This window comes from Drosophila ananassae, chromosome 2L, assembly GCF_017639315.1.
Source record: "Drosophila ananassae strain 14024-0371.13 chromosome 2L, ASM1763931v2, whole genome shotgun sequence".
NCBI classification, from domain to species: Eukaryota; Metazoa; Arthropoda; class Insecta; order Diptera; family Drosophilidae; genus Drosophila; species Drosophila ananassae.
The window spans coordinates 14,845,868-14,863,429 of NC_057927.1; the positions used below are offsets into that span (position 1 = coordinate 14,845,868).

At 45.1% G+C, this 17,562-nt stretch overlaps 6 protein-coding genes across 8 annotated transcripts; 5 read left to right on the forward strand and 1 right to left on the reverse strand.

Moving 5' to 3' along the window:
- Window positions 1-90: 90 nt before the first annotated feature.
- On the forward strand, window positions 91-2,842 carry LOC6502679 (pyruvate kinase). The gene is made up of 2 exons (XM_001954741.4): window positions 91-310; window positions 371-2,842. Exon 2 carries the CDS (start codon window positions 560-562, stop codon window positions 2,657-2,659), a length of 2,100 nt encoding a protein of 699 aa, XP_001954777.1. The 5' UTR covers window positions 91-310; window positions 371-559; the 3' UTR covers window positions 2,660-2,842.
- Window positions 2,843-3,078: 236 nt separating this feature from the next.
- Window positions 3,079-6,982, forward strand: LOC6501214. Its single transcript, XM_032449659.2, has 7 exons — window positions 3,079-4,248; window positions 4,302-4,951; window positions 5,010-5,195; window positions 5,265-5,834; window positions 5,892-6,413; window positions 6,470-6,640; window positions 6,701-6,982. The coding sequence occupies exons 1-7, from the start codon at window positions 3,079-3,081 to the stop codon at window positions 6,855-6,857; spliced, it is 3,426 nt and encodes a 1,141-aa protein (XP_032305550.2). The 3' UTR covers window positions 6,858-6,982.
- Window positions 6,983-7,066: 84 nt separating this feature from the next.
- On the forward strand, window positions 7,067-8,352 carry LOC6501215 (protein suppressor of variegation 3-7). Of its 2 annotated transcripts, none has more exons than XM_001954743.4 (2): window positions 7,067-7,184; window positions 7,241-8,352. In XM_001954743.4, exons 1-2 carry the CDS (start codon window positions 7,150-7,152, stop codon window positions 8,187-8,189), a joined length of 984 nt encoding a protein of 327 aa, XP_001954779.1. In that variant the 5' UTR covers window positions 7,067-7,149; the 3' UTR covers window positions 8,190-8,352. The 2 variants fall into 2 exon arrangements, with proteins under 2 accessions (XP_001954779.1, XP_044570710.1); XM_044714775.1 differs by having other exon boundaries at window positions 7,082-7,184; window positions 7,245-8,352.
- A 65-nt stretch (window positions 8,353-8,417) lies between these two features.
- LOC116654469 (protein suppressor of variegation 3-7) lies at window positions 8,418-9,407 on the forward strand. Of its 2 annotated transcripts, none has more exons than XM_044714825.1 (2): window positions 8,418-8,752; window positions 8,821-9,407. In XM_044714825.1, the coding sequence occupies exons 1-2, from the start codon at window positions 8,555-8,557 to the stop codon at window positions 9,274-9,276; spliced, it is 654 nt and encodes a 217-aa protein (XP_044570760.1). In that variant the 5' UTR covers window positions 8,418-8,554; the 3' UTR covers window positions 9,277-9,407. The 2 variants fall into 2 exon arrangements, with proteins under 2 accessions (XP_044570760.1, XP_044570774.1); XM_044714839.1 differs by having other exon boundaries at window positions 8,418-8,695.
- LOC6501216 (myosin-7) lies at window positions 9,267-14,787 on the forward strand. Its single transcript, XM_014911461.3, has 6 exons — window positions 9,267-9,516; window positions 9,588-9,762; window positions 10,011-10,578; window positions 10,635-10,788; window positions 10,839-10,931; window positions 10,995-14,787. The coding sequence occupies exons 1-6, from the start codon at window positions 9,473-9,475 to the stop codon at window positions 14,662-14,664; spliced, it is 4,704 nt and encodes a 1,567-aa protein (XP_014766947.2). The 5' UTR covers window positions 9,267-9,472; the 3' UTR covers window positions 14,665-14,787.
- A 9-nt stretch (window positions 14,788-14,796) lies between these two features.
- LOC6499367 (carbonic anhydrase 15) lies at window positions 14,797-16,753 on the reverse strand. Its single transcript, XM_001954746.4, has 4 exons — window positions 16,572-16,753; window positions 15,611-15,811; window positions 15,280-15,545; window positions 14,797-15,210 (listed from the first exon to the last, which is right to left on the reverse strand). Exons 1-4 carry the CDS (start codon window positions 16,633-16,635, stop codon window positions 14,797-14,799), a joined length of 945 nt encoding a protein of 314 aa, XP_001954782.1. The 5' UTR covers window positions 16,636-16,753.
- Between the last annotated feature and the right edge of the window lie 809 nt (window positions 16,754-17,562).

Here is a 17,562-nt window from a genome sequence, read left to right on the forward strand (position 1 = left end):
CTTGAAAGGCAAACTTCCTTGGTGAAGAAAAGAGTTCTTATTAGAACGGTATAGGGTATATTTATCCAAAGTGTTTGTCAAGCTTTTGTCAAGTTTCTGACATTCAAATTGTAATCATGATCTAGAAAAATTTTACACCTTAACAGACTTTGTACAAAATTTCTCTCTTTCGGCCCATTTGATTTAAAATTCTTTCAAAATTCGTCAATACGTCGGAACCGCCTTTCGGAGGGCAACCATTCGTGTTGTCCCCCAACTTCAAAATCCTTTATCAAACACAAGTTGTCGTCCCTATGGACAAAAGAAGAAGGTGAGTCCTTTTTTTGGGAAAGTCTAGGTAATTCGGCTAACATTCTTTACTCCCAAATAGTGTCTCCAGGGAGGAGCCGAGGCCGAAAAGTTCAAGAAGGATTCCGGGCCTTATGTCTCTCGGCTGGACTACTTGTCCCGATTACAGTTTGATACACCCGCCCTGAGAAAGAACCTTACTGGGATCATCTGCACCATTGGTCCCTCTTCTGACAAGCCGGAACTTTTGCTGAAACTCATCAAGGCGGGAATGCGGGTGGTGCGTTTGAATTTTTCGCATGGATCCCACGAACTTCACTGCAGAGTCATTCAGGCGGCGCGCAAGGCGATAGAGATGTATCAGCAGGAGACGGGCATTCCATTGACAGTGGCCATAGCCCTTGATACTAGCGGTCCAGAGATCCGAACAGGACAACTGTCCGATGGCAGTCCCACCTCTGTGGTCCGCCTGAAAAGGGGTGATAAGATTATTCTCACTACGAACAAATCTGTGGAGAATCAGTGTACCAAGGAGAAGATCTATGTGGACTACGCCAGGCTTCCGGTCGATGTCCAGGTTGGGAAACGCATCTTTATTGATGATGGCTTGATTGGTCTGCACGTTGATAAAACGTCTAACGAGGAGCTCTTCTGCACCGTGCTGAACGACGGCAAGTTAGGCTCCCGGAAGGGCGTTAACCTTCCGGGATCTGAAGTGGACTTGCCAGCAGTTACCGAGAGGGACAAAAGAGACCTTAAGTTCGGTGTGGAGCAAAAGGTTGACATGATCTTTGCGTCGTTCATCCGCGATGCTAATGCCGTTGCCGAGATCCGTCAGGCTCTTGGGCCGGGCGGTGAAGGCATAAAGATCATCTGCAAGATCGAAAGCCAGGAGGGAGTGAAAAACATAGACGGCATCATCAAGGCCTCCGATGGCATTATGGTGGCCCGCGGGGACATGGGCATCGAGCTGTTCTCAGAGGATGTGCCTCTCGCCCAGAAAGCAATCATCGCCAAGTGCAATAAGGCCGGTAAGCCGGTAATTTGTGCCACCCAAATGCTGGAATCCATGGTATCGAATCCTCGCCCCACCCGGGCTGAGGCATCGGACGTCGCTAACGCTATCTTCGATGGTGCTGATGCGGTAATGTTATCCTCCGAGACGGCAAAAGGAAAGTATCCGGTGGATGCCGTCCGAAGCATGGTCAGGATCTGCGCTAAATCAGAGGCGGCGCTGTGGTACGAGAGCATGCAGGACGACCTGAAAAATGTGATCCGGTCGACTGCGGCGGATCAGATTTCGGCGGTGACCACGGCGATTGCGGAGGCTGCCATGGTGAGCCAGGCGAAGGTCATCGTCGTAGCGTGTCCCTGCGCCATGGTGGGCCAGATGATCAGCCAGATGCGACCGATGTGTCCCATTGTGATGCTAACCGGCTCTCACACAGAAGGCTCCACGTCGATGATCTATCGAGGCGTCTATCCGTTGTTGATCGAAGAAATGGCTTTGGGTTGCATGGATTTCCGCCGCATCGTGCGCACGGGCCTTAATATAATGGCCAGGATGGAGATTCTGGAGGCAGGGACGACTGCTTGCGTTGTGCTGGTGAACGCCATGTTGGCGAATAACATCAGTTTCCGGCTGTTCACGATAAAGCAGCCGTCCCAAAAGGAGATGGAGCAGAAAGAGCGTTGCCGAAAGCTGGCCCTGAAGAAGAAGTGCAAGAGCAAAGCCCCATGTAAGCATTTCAAGGACAAGGATAATAAAACCGAAAAGAATTGCAAATCTTCAGAAGCAGATAATTGCAAAAAGCTCCTTGAGCAGCAGAAAGAAAACGCTCAAGCAAAGAAGTGCCAAGTTTTGAGCCAACTTGAAAAATGCAATCAGTTATCTCAAAAGGATACGTGCAAGCCGCCGGAAGTCAAAACTGATAGTTGCCAGGAGGATAAATGTGTATCGCAGGAAGCTTTAGCGGAAAAGAAGAAGCAGCAGGAGAGGGAAATGAAGTTAATTGAAGAGGCCATTGCCAAATTGGAGGCAGCCGAAAAAGCCAAGCAATGTGAGCAGGCAAAACAGGATCAAATAGATCTGGAAAATTGCAGAAAAATAGCTGAGGAGGAGGCCAAAAAGGAACAGGAAAGAAAATGTAAGCAGATGGAAAAGAAAAGAAAACGAGCTGAGATGGCTAAGAAATGGAAACGGCTTTCGGCCAAAAGAAAAAAAAAGCGAGAGGCTGAGCTTTGCAAGCAGATGTCGCAGGACTCAGATAAAAAGGAAGCTGAAGCGGTCGACAAGATCATGGACGCTGTGTGCAAGAAACTGGCCGAAATGAGAAAGAATCCAAACAACAACAACCAAAACAAAAAATAGATATTACTGTCATTTTATTCGTGTTAATTCTAGATAGCAATAATTCTAGGATACCAAAACTGGCGTGCATTACATCGTATTTCTAAAAAGGGTTTTCCGAATAATATTTTTGAAGGATTTGGTTTTAATTTTTTTATATTATGAGTAATGAAAAATCTACCAAATACAAATTTCTGGTACTTATATCTGGTAAGGAGCTGGTCTCAAAGGTAACAATCCAAAAACATTTTTGAAATGTTTTTTAAATCGATTTCTGTTTGTAACGGTCGATTATCGATAACACAACGCTATTTTTTAAGGCACATCTCTAATGCGCGAAGTATAAACACACACCACGTTCTTGTTATTTCATTTTGTTGTGAAAAGCTTATAGTTGGTGCAACTTAGGTGGAATATATTTTGTTTAAGAAACCGCAAGGATGTCATTGCCGGTGACGAAAGCCACATCAGCCACTGCCACGCATGCTGTAGTACAGGCCGTGGAGACCTACATTCAAAACCAAAATTTGCTCGGCGAGATTGCCGAGCTGGATGAAATGTTGTGCGACTTGGTGGACTTGCACAAGGATAACGAGCTAGCCCTGAAACGTGTACTACAATGCATCCATAGCCTATTGCAAACGAACAGCAAGTGGAATGTGCGCTTTGGCCCCAAGTTGTTCCACAAACTCGTCTCTGTGGTGATCGCCGACAGTCATGAAGACACACCAAGTCGTCGGCAGCTCGTAGCCAATCTTCTTATCTGCGTCCAGTTACACGGGAGGAAGTTCCCGCGGATCCAGGGAAAGTTCGTGTTGCAGCAACTTTGGGCCCTCAGTTTAAGCAACGATCGGCAACCGCATGCGGCACAGATTCTGGTACACCTAGTAGACGACTTTGTCCACAATCTCGGAACGGAATGTGGAGTACAGTTGTTGGGGATAACACAAACTCTGTTGCAGTCAGAGGTGCGGGAGGATCGGCGATCGGCTTACTTTCTGATGAGCAAATTGAAGGATGTAGATGGGGTTCTGGCTGCCCTTCAGTGCAGCGAGCAGAATTGGAATGCCTACGTTGGCATACTGGAAAATCTAGAAGAGCAGCAGTCTCACCTTGTGCTTCCCACCCTGGGCACTTTGGTGCCCCGCCTTGGCTTAATGGCCAGTAATCATAGTGACGATTGGATGTCGTGGCTTCGAATCCTCTGTATCCGCCTTCTAAATGACAACAATAGCCTTGTTTTGCGTTGGACTGTCAAGTATTTGCTGGCCAATTTGAGTCTCTCCCAACTGTCGCACTTTAATTTAGTTACCGAGTTCGTGGCGGCTACTAATCGAACTCAACTGTATAATTCTGAGATACCCGATCCCCTGACAGAGCAGCAAATAAGAGACTTCATGGCAGGGTACCCGGTTGATAAATTGCTGGAGGCCATGGTAACAGTGCAGTGGCATTGTGTGCCACTGATTCACTGGCTCATGGGCTGGCGAGAAATACAGCTGCCTCTAGTACCCAAGGAGCTGCTTCTTGGCTTGTGTGCACGGATACGTGCTTTGCAAAATCCTGTACTTCGTGGATCCGCCATCAACGAAGTCATATTTTTGTTTGGCGTAAGTCCCCCCAATTTCAGTATCTCTTTATCCTCACTTTGCTCTGATTACAGAACACGATAAACGCCTTATCCTTGTGCGACTACTTGATGTTTATGGAATCTTTGTACAACACCGTTGACGACTATGCAGACCACCATCAACTGATCGACAAAATCAATAATTGCCGAAATCTGGAGGAGCATATTGAATACTTCAGCAAACGCTGCGCCGAGCTTATATCGCGAAAAGATTACCAATATGATGTGTTTGTTGCTTTTTTGGAAAAACTACGACTTGTGCCCACAGAAAAACACGGGTGGTGGCGACTAGTGCCAATATTTCTTCATCGAGAAATCGACAAACCGGAACAATATTTGGATTTCTACCGAGACGTCTATAAAGTAGACTCTTCGTTACTTAAGTCCGGAGTCAGTCTAGACCAGATGCAGAGCCACCTGCTGGACCGCCTCGGTTGCCGGACACGAGAGGAAAAGTCGTTTGTGCGAGAGAACTGTGTTGATCTTTTCGTGAAGGTCAATATTCAAACGTGGGATAAGCTTCATGAGTTACATCTAAATCCCACGGAACTGTTAGATCAGGGAACTGATGCCACATTTAAAACCCTTGCAAATATTTTAGCTGAGCATACGAAACCATTGGAAGATGTGACACTTATCTCTACCATGGTTTCACGGTTGGACCGTTTGAAATGCCGAGAAACGTAAATAGGGTGGGAGATAAATTTTAGTTGTAAACTAATTACACTTTTAATTTTTTAGGCAAGCAATCTTACAATATTCCGTGGCCAACCTGAATGACGATGAATACGAAAAATGTGTTGTGGGTGTCCTGGAGAAAAATACGTTTTTGTTGGGATGCCTCGATTCGGAGAGTTATATAAAGGCGCCTAAAGCTTATGTTCTTCAAAGGCTGTTGGAAGGAGAAACAACCACAGGCGATGCAAGGTATTGCACGAGATAAGTTATAAGTTTCATAAACAGGCCTAATCTTTTTTATTAACTGAAATTTCTTAGAATAGAGCGATCATTTGAAAATGAATTTGGGCAAAGGAGCGATGTTGAGGCTATGGCTCGCGTTCAGTTTATAGCATATAGCCAAAAGTGTAAAACATTGGACGTCAATTCCATCTGTGTTGATTTGCTAAACATGAACAACGAGCTATCCAGGAAAAAACCACGTTATTTTGCCAACTCTAAGGAGCACAGGAGGAAAATGCGGATTGCCAAAGCGATACTCGACCTAAGCAATCAGTGGATGCCTGGGCTGTGGGAGGCAGTTTTGTGTCCAAGCGACCAGCTGAACATCAGCTTCATCTACGAATATCTGGTGGCCAAGCTGCTGCCCGACATTGCCCCTTTACTAGACCAACTGAAGAATTTAATCACTCTCAAACCCAGTCAGCAAGTGTCACTGATCTCCGTAGTTCATACTTACTGCTTGACTCGATGGGACACTCTGCAACAGGAGCAATTGACAATCATTTTTTCAACCCTTTTGCCTCTAACAATGGGTGCTAATTTCCAGACTCGCTTATTTGCACAACTGGTTCTGCATCGATTAGCTACAAAGTGCATTGGAAGCAGGTGAATTTGAAATTAATAACTTTCGAAACCATAATAACTAATTGTTTATGTAAACAGCCTTGACCAACCCATAGCGGAAGTCCTGAAAAACTCAATTGAGGCAACATTGGGCGACAAACTGGCCGAGTTCCAAAAAGATGCTCGGCTCTTGCTACCTGAACTAGTCGAACAGGGCATTGAAAATGTTTCGGATGCTATTCTTTGGATGACAAACGCGCCTTTCGATGAAAACATCAGTTTTTTTAATTGTCGCTATGCCTTTAGAAAAAAGTTAATGGATGTTCGCGAGACCTTTCAAGCAAAAAGGGGAGAACAAACTCCTGAACACAACTCGCCAGCATGTTCGCTCAACGGAAATGTTCAAAGGAAAATGAATCCTATTGGTGATATATATCCTGGATGTGATTTTGAGAATACGTCTAATACGCAGGAAGATAGGGAAATCATTGTGGTGGCTTCCTTAATCGACAAACTGCCCAACTTGGGAGGTTTGGCCCGAACATGTGATGTACTCGGTGTAAAAACTTTAATCTTGGGATTAAAATCGCAGGCGGAAAAAAGTGATTTTACTAACTTAAGGTGAGTATTATAGAAATTTATATCTATAAAATCTTATTAATGAGAAAAAAATTTAGCATGACTGCTGAAAAAACTTTGAACATTGTTGAGGTGAAGCCCGAAACACTGGCCGAATTTTTGATTGGAAAGCAACTAGAGGGATACAAAATTGTTGGTGCCGAACAAACTGCTCACAGTACAAATTTCACGGAGTTTAAATTTCCGAAAAAGTCCATTCTTTTATTAGGGTGAGTATATTTTTGGTTTAAAACTGAAGTGAGAAATAATACTTCTATGTTCACTTATAGGCACGAAAAACATGGAATACCTGCGGATCTTATTGGTTTCCTGGACTATGCCGTGGAAATTCCGCAGTTTGGAACTGTTAGATCTTTAAATGTACACGTGACTGGATCACTTTTTATTTGGGAATATTGCAAGCAACATTTAGCAAAGGATAATTAGGATTATAGAAGTCTTATTGTACACACATTTTTTACATATTTAGAAATGTATATTTAAATTATAGTCATTTAAAACTACTGATTGGGCTTCCATTTATTACAAATAAAAAAGCTTTGGCTAAAAGCCAATATAATTAAATTATTTTTCAGTTATTGAATTAATTTTAAATTTGTTGGGTACTTAGATAATCGACTTTGGCTGATATCGATAACAATGAGCGATAATTTGAAGTCAGCTGATTAATGGAAACAAAACATAACAAATTGGACCTGAAACACTTAGTTTAATTAAAATGAGCTTCTCGGAAAATACCTCCGACTCAGATTGGTGAGATAGAGAAATACTCATTCACGGATGCCGTTTTTACGCATAACATTTTTTAGGAAGGACGCCAAAGTGAAAGTATCTCGGACCATCAGGGAATCCATATCCAGTTCTGGGAGAAGGACAAGAGATAAAGAAAAACACAAAAAACTGTCCTCGAGCAAGCCCAAGTACAACCAGAAGTTCTGTGAGAAGTGGTTAAAGATTTTCGAACCGTGGCTCCGGCGGGATCCTAATGACCAGCACAAGCCCTTTTGCCGGGCCTGCCAGTGCAGCATGGACTGCAACCGGTGCCACCTGGTGCGGCACCAACTCACCACCAAACACAAACGGAACCTGGAGTCATTTCTCACCCAAGGTGAGGGCGTGGAACGACGAGAGGGGCGTGTACGCCAGGAGCGGAGCAAGTATTACCATCAGCGAAGACCAGCCAAACACGAAAACAAACCAGAGGTTCGACCAAATGAAACCGCTGAGGAAGGTACTTCCTCTACGCTGCAACCCGTTGACAACCTGGACCCCATGGAAGAAGTGGCTGTACCCAAACAGGAACTTTCGGAGACAGAAGCCATTTCAAAAACGGAAGAAACTGCTAATTGCCAACCCAGGCCCTCTACTTCTGCTTCAAATCAAGAAGGTCTTAAACTCCTGCTACAGATCCACCAGGACAAGAACGAGTTAATGGAATCCTTTCGAGAACTGATGGGTAGCCAGGCGCACGTACAGCACCTTCCAGCTCCGACACCGGCCAAGGAAAAGAATCACGTTGATCTGTTCTTTGAGAGTGTCAGTTCGAGTGTCAAAGCATTATCACCCAAGCTCATTGCCGAGGCCAAGATGCGAGTCTCACAGCTTATTTGTGAGCTGGAGTTGCGTGGCCTCACGGATAATAGTCCCCACGATGCTGGAGCCGCACACTCGCCGACAAATAGTCCATTTGTACTGCAACAAAATGGAACTGGAGGTCAGATAAAGACACAACAGCCGCGTTTTAGTGGCGTTAGCTAGGAACAGTGTAATTAGTTTACTAGGAGTATTTTATGTATATTGATTATAGGTAAATAAGTGTTTAATTATATATTTTTGTACATCGATGGTTATAGATAAACCATTTTGACCAAAATAATTAATGCGAAAATATTTTTTCGTTAAATAAATTTGTATATTTTAAAAAAATACTGGTTTTCAAAAATGTTTCATTTCGATTTTTTTAAATTTCAAAAAGTTGTTATCGCTTAAAGAAACTGTCATCTCTAATACGCTAAAAGGCTAAACAAACATCGCTCAGCTGTGCGAAGAGATTTGAAATTTTCAAAACATTAACTTTCATGCTTAGTACATCTTAGGCATTAAGTAAAAAGCGGATTTGCCTAATGAGCAATGGAAAAACATTTGGGACGTCGGTAAGGCGCTCACAGGATCAACAATCAATGGCCAGGATTTACGGACTCGGTTCCAGCAACGGTGAAGTCTCACAACTGGAAAATGTGTCTTCAAATTCTGGAATTTTTGAGGTAACGAATGAAGAAACCGATCTTGGTTCATATGGAACGATGGAGCAAGATTTAAAGGTACCGTCATCTCCTATATGCGTCGGCCCATTTGTAACTCCAATGTATACAAAACTCTTGAATTCCAGTTCAAAAGGAGAAGATTGCATCGCCCTAATACCGTATGGAAGAGGAAGGACCTGCTTAACGAAAAACAGATGCCACAAACACGTCAGGAGCTTCTCCAAAGTATTGGAGAGCAAAGGGAGATCTTAGGGGCTTACTTTCAAAGACTGAACGAACAGAAGGCGGAAACCAGTACTTCTTCTGCTACAGCGATTGGTTCTTCTTCAGCTACATCTATTCCCGTAACTCCTCCGCGTAATAGCTATGATCTGTTCTTCGAAAGCGCCTGCATCAGCGTTAAAAGTCTTCCACCAAAACTTGCGGCTGAGGCCAAGAGCCGTATATCGCAGATCATCACCGAGTTTGAGATCCGCGCCATTTCACAGCAGGAGGAGCGGCAGGCGGCGGCTCAACAGGGACGCCAGCATAGACTGGATGAAACAGCTGGCGTCGTTTATGAATTTCATCCTTGCCCATAAAGTAGGTGGGGAGTTTGCTGTTTGGGCGCTCCAGCTCATACATTCACATCAAATTTTCTTTTTGGCGATTTCAACTCCGGATTTTCAAAATTCTCAATTAAAAATTAGAGTATTTTACATCCAGTCCAACATATAGGCGGTCATTTGGTCGCGTTTCGGCCCTAAATTTCTGGTATAAGTTTTTGATAAGGGAACGATGGCCGAAAACATTAAAGTATGCATTATTGGAGCGGAGGGCTGGTAGGTGGCATTGGGTATCCTTCCAGCAATATCTGTAACCGTTGGATGTTCCCTTTCTCGTTGTGATTTAGGGGCTCGGCCATTGCAGCCGCCGTGAGCAAAAATGTACGCCAGGGCATTTTCGACAGCCGTGTTCACATTTATGTGTTCGACGAACTCGTTCGCAGCTCTCCCTTGTCCGAGGTCATAAATGATAGTCACGAGAATGTCAAGTATCTGCCTGGGATCAAGCTACCCAAGAACTTGGTGAGATGAATTTGGCTTTTAAATGCAATGGTTTTAATACGTTAACTGGTCTTTGGGTTTTACTCTTAAAAATAATTGAATAATAGTTTAAACAGATATTTTATATAAGACTTCTTATAAATCTTACCTAAGACTTCCTTATAAACTTAAGGTTTAAATTATAAACTCTCGTTAACTCTAAGAAAGATTTTAAATAAATAAAATATAAACATGTTGTTCATATTTTAAGCAACAACTTCCTTCTTTAGGTTGCGGTGAATGATCTTTTGGAGGCTGCCCAGAATGCAGATATCTTGATATTTTCCATGCCGCAGAGCCTCGTTGATTCCTGCTGTAACATCCTAGAAGGTAACTTAAAGGAGACGGCCATCGCCGTCTCCATGATCAAGGGTCTAATGGAACCTTGCGACGACGATGTGGTTCTCGTGTCTCACGCTATTAGCGAGCGCCTGGGCATTCCCTGCTACTCAATGATGTCCCCCCATAACGCATTGGATGTGGCCCAGGGTAAGCCATGCGAGATCACTTTGGGCTGCAGCAATCCAGACCACGGGGAGCTACTGATCGCCGCTCTCGAAACCAAAAACTGCAAGGTGATTTCCATTGATGACGTTGATGGTGTTGAACTGTGCGGGACCCTAAAGGATATCATTGCCCTGGGAGTGGGCTTTGTTGATGGCCTTCACCTGGGCGACAGCGCTTGTGTTGCAGCCACCCATCTGGGTCTCAATGAGATGATGCATTTTATGAAAGATTATTTTCCATCCGCAAAGATGTCGACGGTCTACCAGACATGTGGAGTGGCCTCTACCTCTGGTTTGTCCATTTCTTCATGACTTTGGAAATCCGTAAAAGGTTTTTTTTAATTCTAGTTGATCAAAACATGACCATTGCCAAAAACCTTATTTCCTCGGGTCAGACCATTCAAGAAGTAGAACGCAATCTTCATGGAGGTCGAAAGCTACAGGGTCCCTTGGTGGTCAGCGAAGTGAATGCGATTCTGGAGACTGATGGGAACCAACATAAGTATGTGGTCCTGGCTATATAAGGGCTTAAAATTTAACTTCACACCTTAGGTTTCCTCTAATTACGGCCATACATAAGATATGTCAGAATGAGGCCCCACCAGAGCTAATACTGGATGTCCTGAGAAATCATCCCGATTTAAGGTATATTTTAATTATTCTCTTATCTTATAATGAAACTTAAGTTGCTGAATATTTTATAAATAGAAACTCATCCGTTTTGGATTTGTTGAACGAAGAAACTGACGAAAAGATGTCCTCCGAAGTTCTGGACGAAGTAGCCGACACTCTGCCAAAACTGAGGACTGCTCTCGACAAAATCCTGTCCGAGGCAGGCGACAAGAGCTTTAAGCATCTGAAAGTAGTGGGTAGCTGGTCCCCAAAAATTCAAAAACTAAAGGAGCCCATAGAACATCAGGTCCCAATCGAGACAGAGGACATCCCCGACTCGTTGAGTGCAAAAGCGTCACAGATACAGGAGGAAATACGCGATGGAAATGTGAAGGTTGCCTTTACGATGGATGTTGAGGACAAAGGCCGCCAGATGCGACTCCTATTGAAGGAGGCACCAAACTCTTCTACATCTATGGGGCAGTCAGTGGTCTTACCTGGAGTGGCATCGGGAAAGGGAAAGGAGATGACCCGAATGGGCAAAAGCGTTCAAATGGACTCATCATTGAGGTCCATGGATATGGATGCCCTGGACTTGAGCACTGAACCCAAAAAACCCACGCCCGACCCCTGGTTACAAGAAATCAAGCTAATAGACGAAACTATTCAATTAATGCAAAATGCATCGTCTCATTCCGACCATTCTGAGCTATTAGAGTTAAAAATGCAGAATACCAACGAGGAAAATGTGCAGGCTCAAGATAATCTTATAAAGTCGATCAAAAACTCTCTAGAGGTCATGGACGACAAAGAGGTGATAGACAATCTCATTGGTGAAACCGAAATGGTAGAAAGGAATCTGATTCAAGAAGAGTCCCAGCTTCACGATTCAAATGAAAGCGACTGGAAGATGTTTAAGGATGAGGAGCTGCAGGATCGAAGTCCTACTGCGGAACTTGATGAGCAGTATGAGTCGAAATTCTTCCTAGCGGATGAGGACTATCGGGAGAAGCGGCAGACCAGAATGGAACTCAACGAGGAACAAGATGCAGAGCTCCGAATGGAACTTAATGAGAATGATCCGGAGATGAATAAGTCCAAACATTTCACTGAATCCGAGCCCATTGGTTATCTAGCGGAGCGGCAGCCCAGAATGGAACTTAGCGATGACCAAGAGGCAGAGATTCGAATGGAACTTGATGAGGAGGATCAGGAGATAGAAAAGTCCAAATACTTCACTGAATCCGAGCCCATTGATGTGAATTATCTGGAGGAGTGGCAGGACAGAAAGGAACTGTACGATGAACAAGAGGCAGAGCTCCGATTAGAATATAATGAGGAGGACCAGGAGATGAAAGAGTCCAAATACTTCACTGAATCCGAGCCCATTGATGTGAATTATCCAGCCAATGCGGATTTGGAGGGGCAAGAAAGGGCCCAATTCGGCGACGAAGACGATCTTGAGCAGCTGGAGAAGAAGTTCCAGCACACGTACACGGTTTCAGAACTGCAAGATTCTGGTTGGGAAACCCTACACGACACGGAGCCCTTCCAAATATCAGAGGTGCGCCAGGAGGGTAAGCCAAACCTCCAGGATAACCTAAGCTCAGACCTTCAGCTGCAAGGCGAAAGAAAGACTCCATCAAAGAAGCTTATGGAGGACTGGCAGGATGTGGAGCAATCGGACTGTTTAAGAGTTCGGGCTAAAAGTATGGATTCCTCCCCCTGGTCAGTCGATAGTTATTTAAAGGGATTTGACGAAGAGTCCTCTGTAGATAAAAGTCGCTACTCAGACCATCTCGTGCGTTCAGATTCCCACAAACCATTCAAGTCCAAAATAACAGAAATACTGGAAGAAACGGCTGAGGACTTTCAGGATTCTGATGCTATTAGAGCTCGGGACGATCTCCAAGAAAGAAGTTCCGAAGACTTGGAACTGAAAGCCCGGAATACAAAATTGGATTTGATGGACCAACATGAAGATGTGTTTGACAGAACTGATGACGAGGATATGAAGACTTTAAAAAACTCAGATAAATTGGAGGATCGGCATGTGGCGCGGTATCATTTTGAAAAGGATTTAGATAATTCTATGGAGGATGAACAAAAAATGGAGCATCTCTACGAGGCAAAAATGGCTGAGGATCTGCCGGAGGCGGACGAGCACAGACATTGGAAAATGGTCGAGGATAAAGACACCATTAAAATGCAGGAGGAATCCGAGCTAGTGGAGGAAAAGGATGTCATCAAAATGAATGAGGATAATGATATCAAAATGCAAGACGAAGCCGAGCTAGAAAACTGGAAAACCGATGATAGAAATGTCACCAAAATGCAGTCTAACAGCTCCGATGATCACTTCGACGAGGACAACTACTGGAAATTGAAAGAGTTTGGGAATTTGAGGGATATGGGGTACTTTGAGGAGGGTTTGGATGAAAGACTCGTCGAATCAGCGGAAGAAAAGCGATCGACCAAAATGGGCGAAAGACGACCGCTCGTCAGCTTGGAGGAGGTTAATATGCGCTATTATAGCGACCAGAAGGACGGCGAGGGCAGCCATGAGTGGGATTGGCTGTTGAACAACGAAAAGATTGGGAAGGATGAGTCTGAGCCCCGGAAGTATGAAGAAACACTTAGCCGAGCAGATGAGGAGAACTTGGAAAAATTGAATGATAAGCTTACCCAGGCCCTAAAGCAACAAAAGGCCAAAGCAGGCGACGACTCCTTGCAGGGCAACTATTCGAAGATCTTCAAAGATGCTGGTTCCGAGTCCAAGTCCTTGGAAGATCTCGCCGAAGTTTCGGCCTATGACAGCAAAAACACCCTCGGGGACGAACAGGACACTGAGGCTACCAAGAAGCGCATACCACGTGAGTTTGCAGTTCCCGCTCCGGGTGCTACTCCTGCCTTCATTCCTAGAGAAACCCGAAAGCCGCAGCGAAAGCCTAAAATCCAGGAAGGCACCCCTCACGTTCAGATCGAGCCACGAACAGCTCCCAGCCAACAGCCCCACATCCGGCCCCACGAAGTCGAATTCGGACAGGAGCAGCGAGAGGTCAAGAAAGAGGAGGCGGCGGCCAAGCCACCGAAACCGCCGGCGAAGGAGCAGGCTCCTGCGCGCAGGCCCCCCGGCGAAAGGGTACACAAAAGGGAACAAATCCCGCAACCTGACAAGCGTAGTCCTGAGCGAAAGCGTCCTCAGGCCGATCAATTGGCATTCAAGAAACGAAGAGCCCCTGAATCAGGACTGGACCGAGCGGAGCGGAAAATGAACAGCATCATGCGCCAGGGCAAGGATCGCCAGGTCAACTACAGCGGCAAGAATCCCTTTAACAAAACGACAGACAAACCGGTAGACACCGACCCTAAGCAGAAGCAAGGTAGGGATGATGGACGTCGCCGTGTGGTGATATCACCACCTTTCAACCCGCCCATCAATCCCCGAGTGCGTGTGCCGCGTCCGCCCTTCGACGGACGAGATAAAGAGTATCACACGCTGACCTCCACCCTGACCACCAGTTCCCTGGTGCCGATTATGCGCAGGCGTCCGATGCTCAAAAAGAACGCCCTTCGAGGTCCCATTGTATCCAGTGCCCAGCTGAAGCAACTTTCCGTAATACCTCGACCGGTTCAGGCCATTCGGCGTCCGTCTCTGCAGATGCCGCCTGGGATGCCGCGTTCTCCGGCATTCACCAAGATCCTTTGCGCCTTGCAGATTGGATTCCTTGCCTCATACCTGGCGCGCTTCCGGAAGCAGAGATAAGATGTTGCCAACTAGCCCCACCCAAGCTCGGGCCCATCGATTCCCTTTGAGTGTAACCACAGTAGAACTAGCCCCACAACTATATGCACTTAGTATTTATATAAATAAAGCCGTTAAGTTTTATTCGTCCGGCTATAACCAAATCAGTTCTGGCAGCTCCAGCAGCTGCTGCCGATACTGTACGGTCTGAAACTGGTGGACAGGAGGCGGACGACGGTAGAAGATCGCCCGATTCTCCTGCGGCTGCAGTGGTCGAAAGTTGTTCACCAACGGCCTGTTCCTACTATCCCTCAGCAGCCAAAACTTGGGCAGCTCGTTGAAAGATATGGGCAGCACATCTTCGAACACGTGCCACAGCACCACCGGAGAGCAGAGGGGCGTGGTCAGTGATCCGCGGTAGGTGTAGAACTGGCCCCGGTTCAAGTTGCTCATCAGTGAGTCCAGTGTCAGGTTTTCGGGAAGTGTGTAGCTACTGTTATACGCTCCCAGGTGCAGCAGCGAACTAAACACCTCGTGGAGTCCATTTTCGTAGAATATCGGCGGTGTCTGGAATGCGATATATTAATCTGTGTGGGGAAGTGTCCTATTTCAATATTAATTCCAAGTTCTTCTTACTCTCACAACTCGGAAGAGTACGGCCAGAACAGCAATACCATCACTGTGCAGTTGTGCCTCGTCGAGGGTCAGGTACTTGTTATTCCGATGGACTATATGCATTTCGACGTCGTAGCGTCGTCCGTTCAGGACATGCTCGGATCCCTTGCTAGTCGGAGAGCCCCAGTGGAAGTGGACACCTTCGGCCTCGTAGCAGTCCAGCATCAGGCCGCCCGTAATATAGGGCTTAACGCCGTAAAATTTGGTTGTCGGAACTTTAAAATCAGCTAGTCAGTAGAAAAAAAATTAATTATACTCAATAAAAGTAAGTATTTTTACAAAATTTATGTACCTGTGTGTCCATTATTTCTTATTACCGCTTGACTGACAAATGACTGATCGTAGAGAACGAATTCCAGTGGAGGTATATCAATGGGTATTACTTTCCGGGAGCTAATCGCAATGGGGGATTGTTGGGGACCTCCGCAGTTCTTGTATGTGAGCTGCCACGTTTCAGGAGCATCATAATCAAAGTGGATTTCCGGCTTGAAGTCTGAAATGACAGGTGGCAGGTGGAGTATTAGAGCTAGCTAATGACAGTCTTGAGTAATCCCCTCTGGACATCGGGTTCCCATCTTCAATAGGATTGTCTTGCCAAGATTGGCAAGACATCACTGTAATTTTTGCACGCAGCTTGCAATTTTGGCCAAAGACCCTCTGAAATTTGAGAAATGCTAAGCGATACATAATTGATTTATTTGCGGCCCTCCGGACTCCGGAATCCGGACCATGGAAATCTTCAGTTTTCTTGTTTACATTGTTCCGATCGACGGATCTCGCACACGCCGGTTATATAACAATGGATGGGGTGTACTTCGACATCCGACTACAACGACTCCTCCCCCCAAATTGACGCGCTCATTGGCTTTCATGGAGCATTTGTGAATGCAAAAAAAATTTAATTATTGTTATTATTTACAAGCCACCGGGTGGGTTTGGTTGTTTGCCGTCCATTAGGCGATCCGCTATGCGACAGTTTTATGGGCTCAAGATTTGTTGGTTTTTATTTTTGGGATCGGGGATGGATCATAAACTCTCGAATGGCCAAGAAGCTGCGCAATAGGCTTTAGGGGTCATGCGGCGTTTCGGGTGACAAAGTCTGGGGACTGTTTCATTTTTTCCGACTGGACCATATCGATGTCGTCTCAATATCAAGGAGATCCACTTCGAGAGTAGGGCTGCGTACGATGCGTATTCTTAAGATACGACACACTTGGCTGATTTTCAGATACTTCTTGTACTGCCCCACTCACTTGCAACGAACGGCAAAAGAAACAGAAACCGCTGATAGAACTCATCGAATGCCGGAAAATGCATTTCCACCCGATCTATACTTTGTTGCACCGAAATTGCACCGAAACTGAACTCAAACCGCACTTTTCGGAGCCGATCTTAGTGAACCATACACGTTAGTCTGCAGACTGAGCCATCAGCTACTTTGGCCAAAACCTTTATACCATCGGGGGGCCAAATAAGGGCCGCACACTGTCTGGGTCCCAGGGTTTCTGCCTCTTTGAGAGCAACATTGTCAAACGCTCGACGGAGCAGCAGCAATAGATGGTTATCGCAACTCGACGCGGTAATACCTGGTACTTGTGCCGAGCTGAGCCGAGTTCGAGCACCGTTACCCCCGGGTATTGCATATTGTAATTGACAAAGTCGCGGGGGCGCCATAATGCAGATTATGGTAAATACCTGACCGCATATCTCGTTGAAAGTTTAGTTCCTGAAACACGTGGAAGTGTAGCTTTTGGCCAAGAAATTCTTAGATAAAAATAATTGAAAATCAGTATTTTTACATGGTATTTCTAGATGTTTAGACCATTACATATTTTATTTTATTTATAGAGTTTAAGTTCTTAAGTTTAAGAAAAATAAACAAGAAGTTGTTCCAATTAAATATTATATATTCCACCGACACTCTTCCTTATAAATATTAATTCTACCCTTAAAAAACTACTTTTATAGATCACTTATGCAAATGTTATTATCATATTACCCTAAATAAACAGTATTTATTTTGATCTTTTCTCATGACATCTTCTTGTAAATTGTAAGCTCGTTTTATGTTAGACTTTTGGTTAGTCCTTGAGCCGTGATTTAGTTATGTTGGCCTGGCTTAGAAAGGCAAGTGCGTCAGGCTCTTGAAGTCTGAAATCCAGTTTCTGACTGCAGCTGCGGAATGTTCAGCATATATTACTTACCACATTACAATTAATACAAGTAGGCAGTACAAAAGGCTTT

Bases quoted from the DNA above. Each gene is read 5' to 3' on its own strand.
- LOC116654469 (XM_044714825.1), top strand. From the start codon at position 8,555: ATGAGCAATGGAAAAACATTTGGGACGTCGGTAAGGCGCTCACAGGAT. The intron at 8,753-8,820 runs GTACCGTCATCT...CTTGAATTCCAG, and splicing joins CGATGGAGCAAGATTTAAAG to TTCAAAAGGAGAAGATTGCA.
- LOC6501215 (XM_001954743.4), top strand. From the start codon at position 7,150: ATGAGCTTCTCGGAAAATACCTCCGACTCAGATTG. The intron at 7,185-7,240 runs GTGAGATAGAGA...AACATTTTTTAG, and splicing joins AATACCTCCGACTCAGATTG to GAAGGACGCCAAAGTGAAAG.
- LOC6501216 (XM_014911461.3), top strand. From the start codon at position 9,473: ATGGCCGAAAACATTAAAGTATGCATTATTGGAGCGGAGGGCTG. The intron at 9,763-10,010 runs GTGAGATGAATT...TTCCTTCTTTAG, and splicing joins TCAAGCTACCCAAGAACTTG to GTTGCGGTGAATGATCTTTT. The intron at 10,932-10,994 runs GTATATTTTAAT...TTTTATAAATAG, and splicing joins AGAAATCATCCCGATTTAAG to AAACTCATCCGTTTTGGATT.
- LOC6502679 (XM_001954741.4), top strand. From the start codon at position 560: ATGCGGGTGGTGCGTTTGAATTTTTCGCATGGATCCCACGAACTTCAC.
- LOC6501214 (XM_032449659.2), top strand. From the start codon at position 3,079: ATGTCATTGCCGGTGACGAAAGCCACATCAGCCACTGCCACGCATGCT. The intron at 4,249-4,301 runs GTAAGTCCCCCC...CTCTGATTACAG, and splicing joins AAGTCATATTTTTGTTTGGC to AACACGATAAACGCCTTATC. The intron at 6,414-6,469 runs GTGAGTATTATA...AAAAAAATTTAG, and splicing joins AGTGATTTTACTAACTTAAG to CATGACTGCTGAAAAAACTT.
- LOC6499367 (XM_001954746.4), bottom strand. From the start codon at position 16,635: ATGCATTTTCCGGCATTCGATGAGTTCTATCAGCGGTTTCTGTTTCTT. The intron at 15,812-16,571 runs GTGAGTGGGGCA...CTGTCATTTCAG, and splicing joins TCTTTTGCCGTTCGTTGCAA to ACTTCAAGCCGGAAATCCAC. The intron at 15,211-15,279 runs GTAAGAAGAACT...ATCGCATTCCAG, and splicing joins TACTCTTCCGAGTTGTGAGA to ACACCGCCGATATTCTACGA.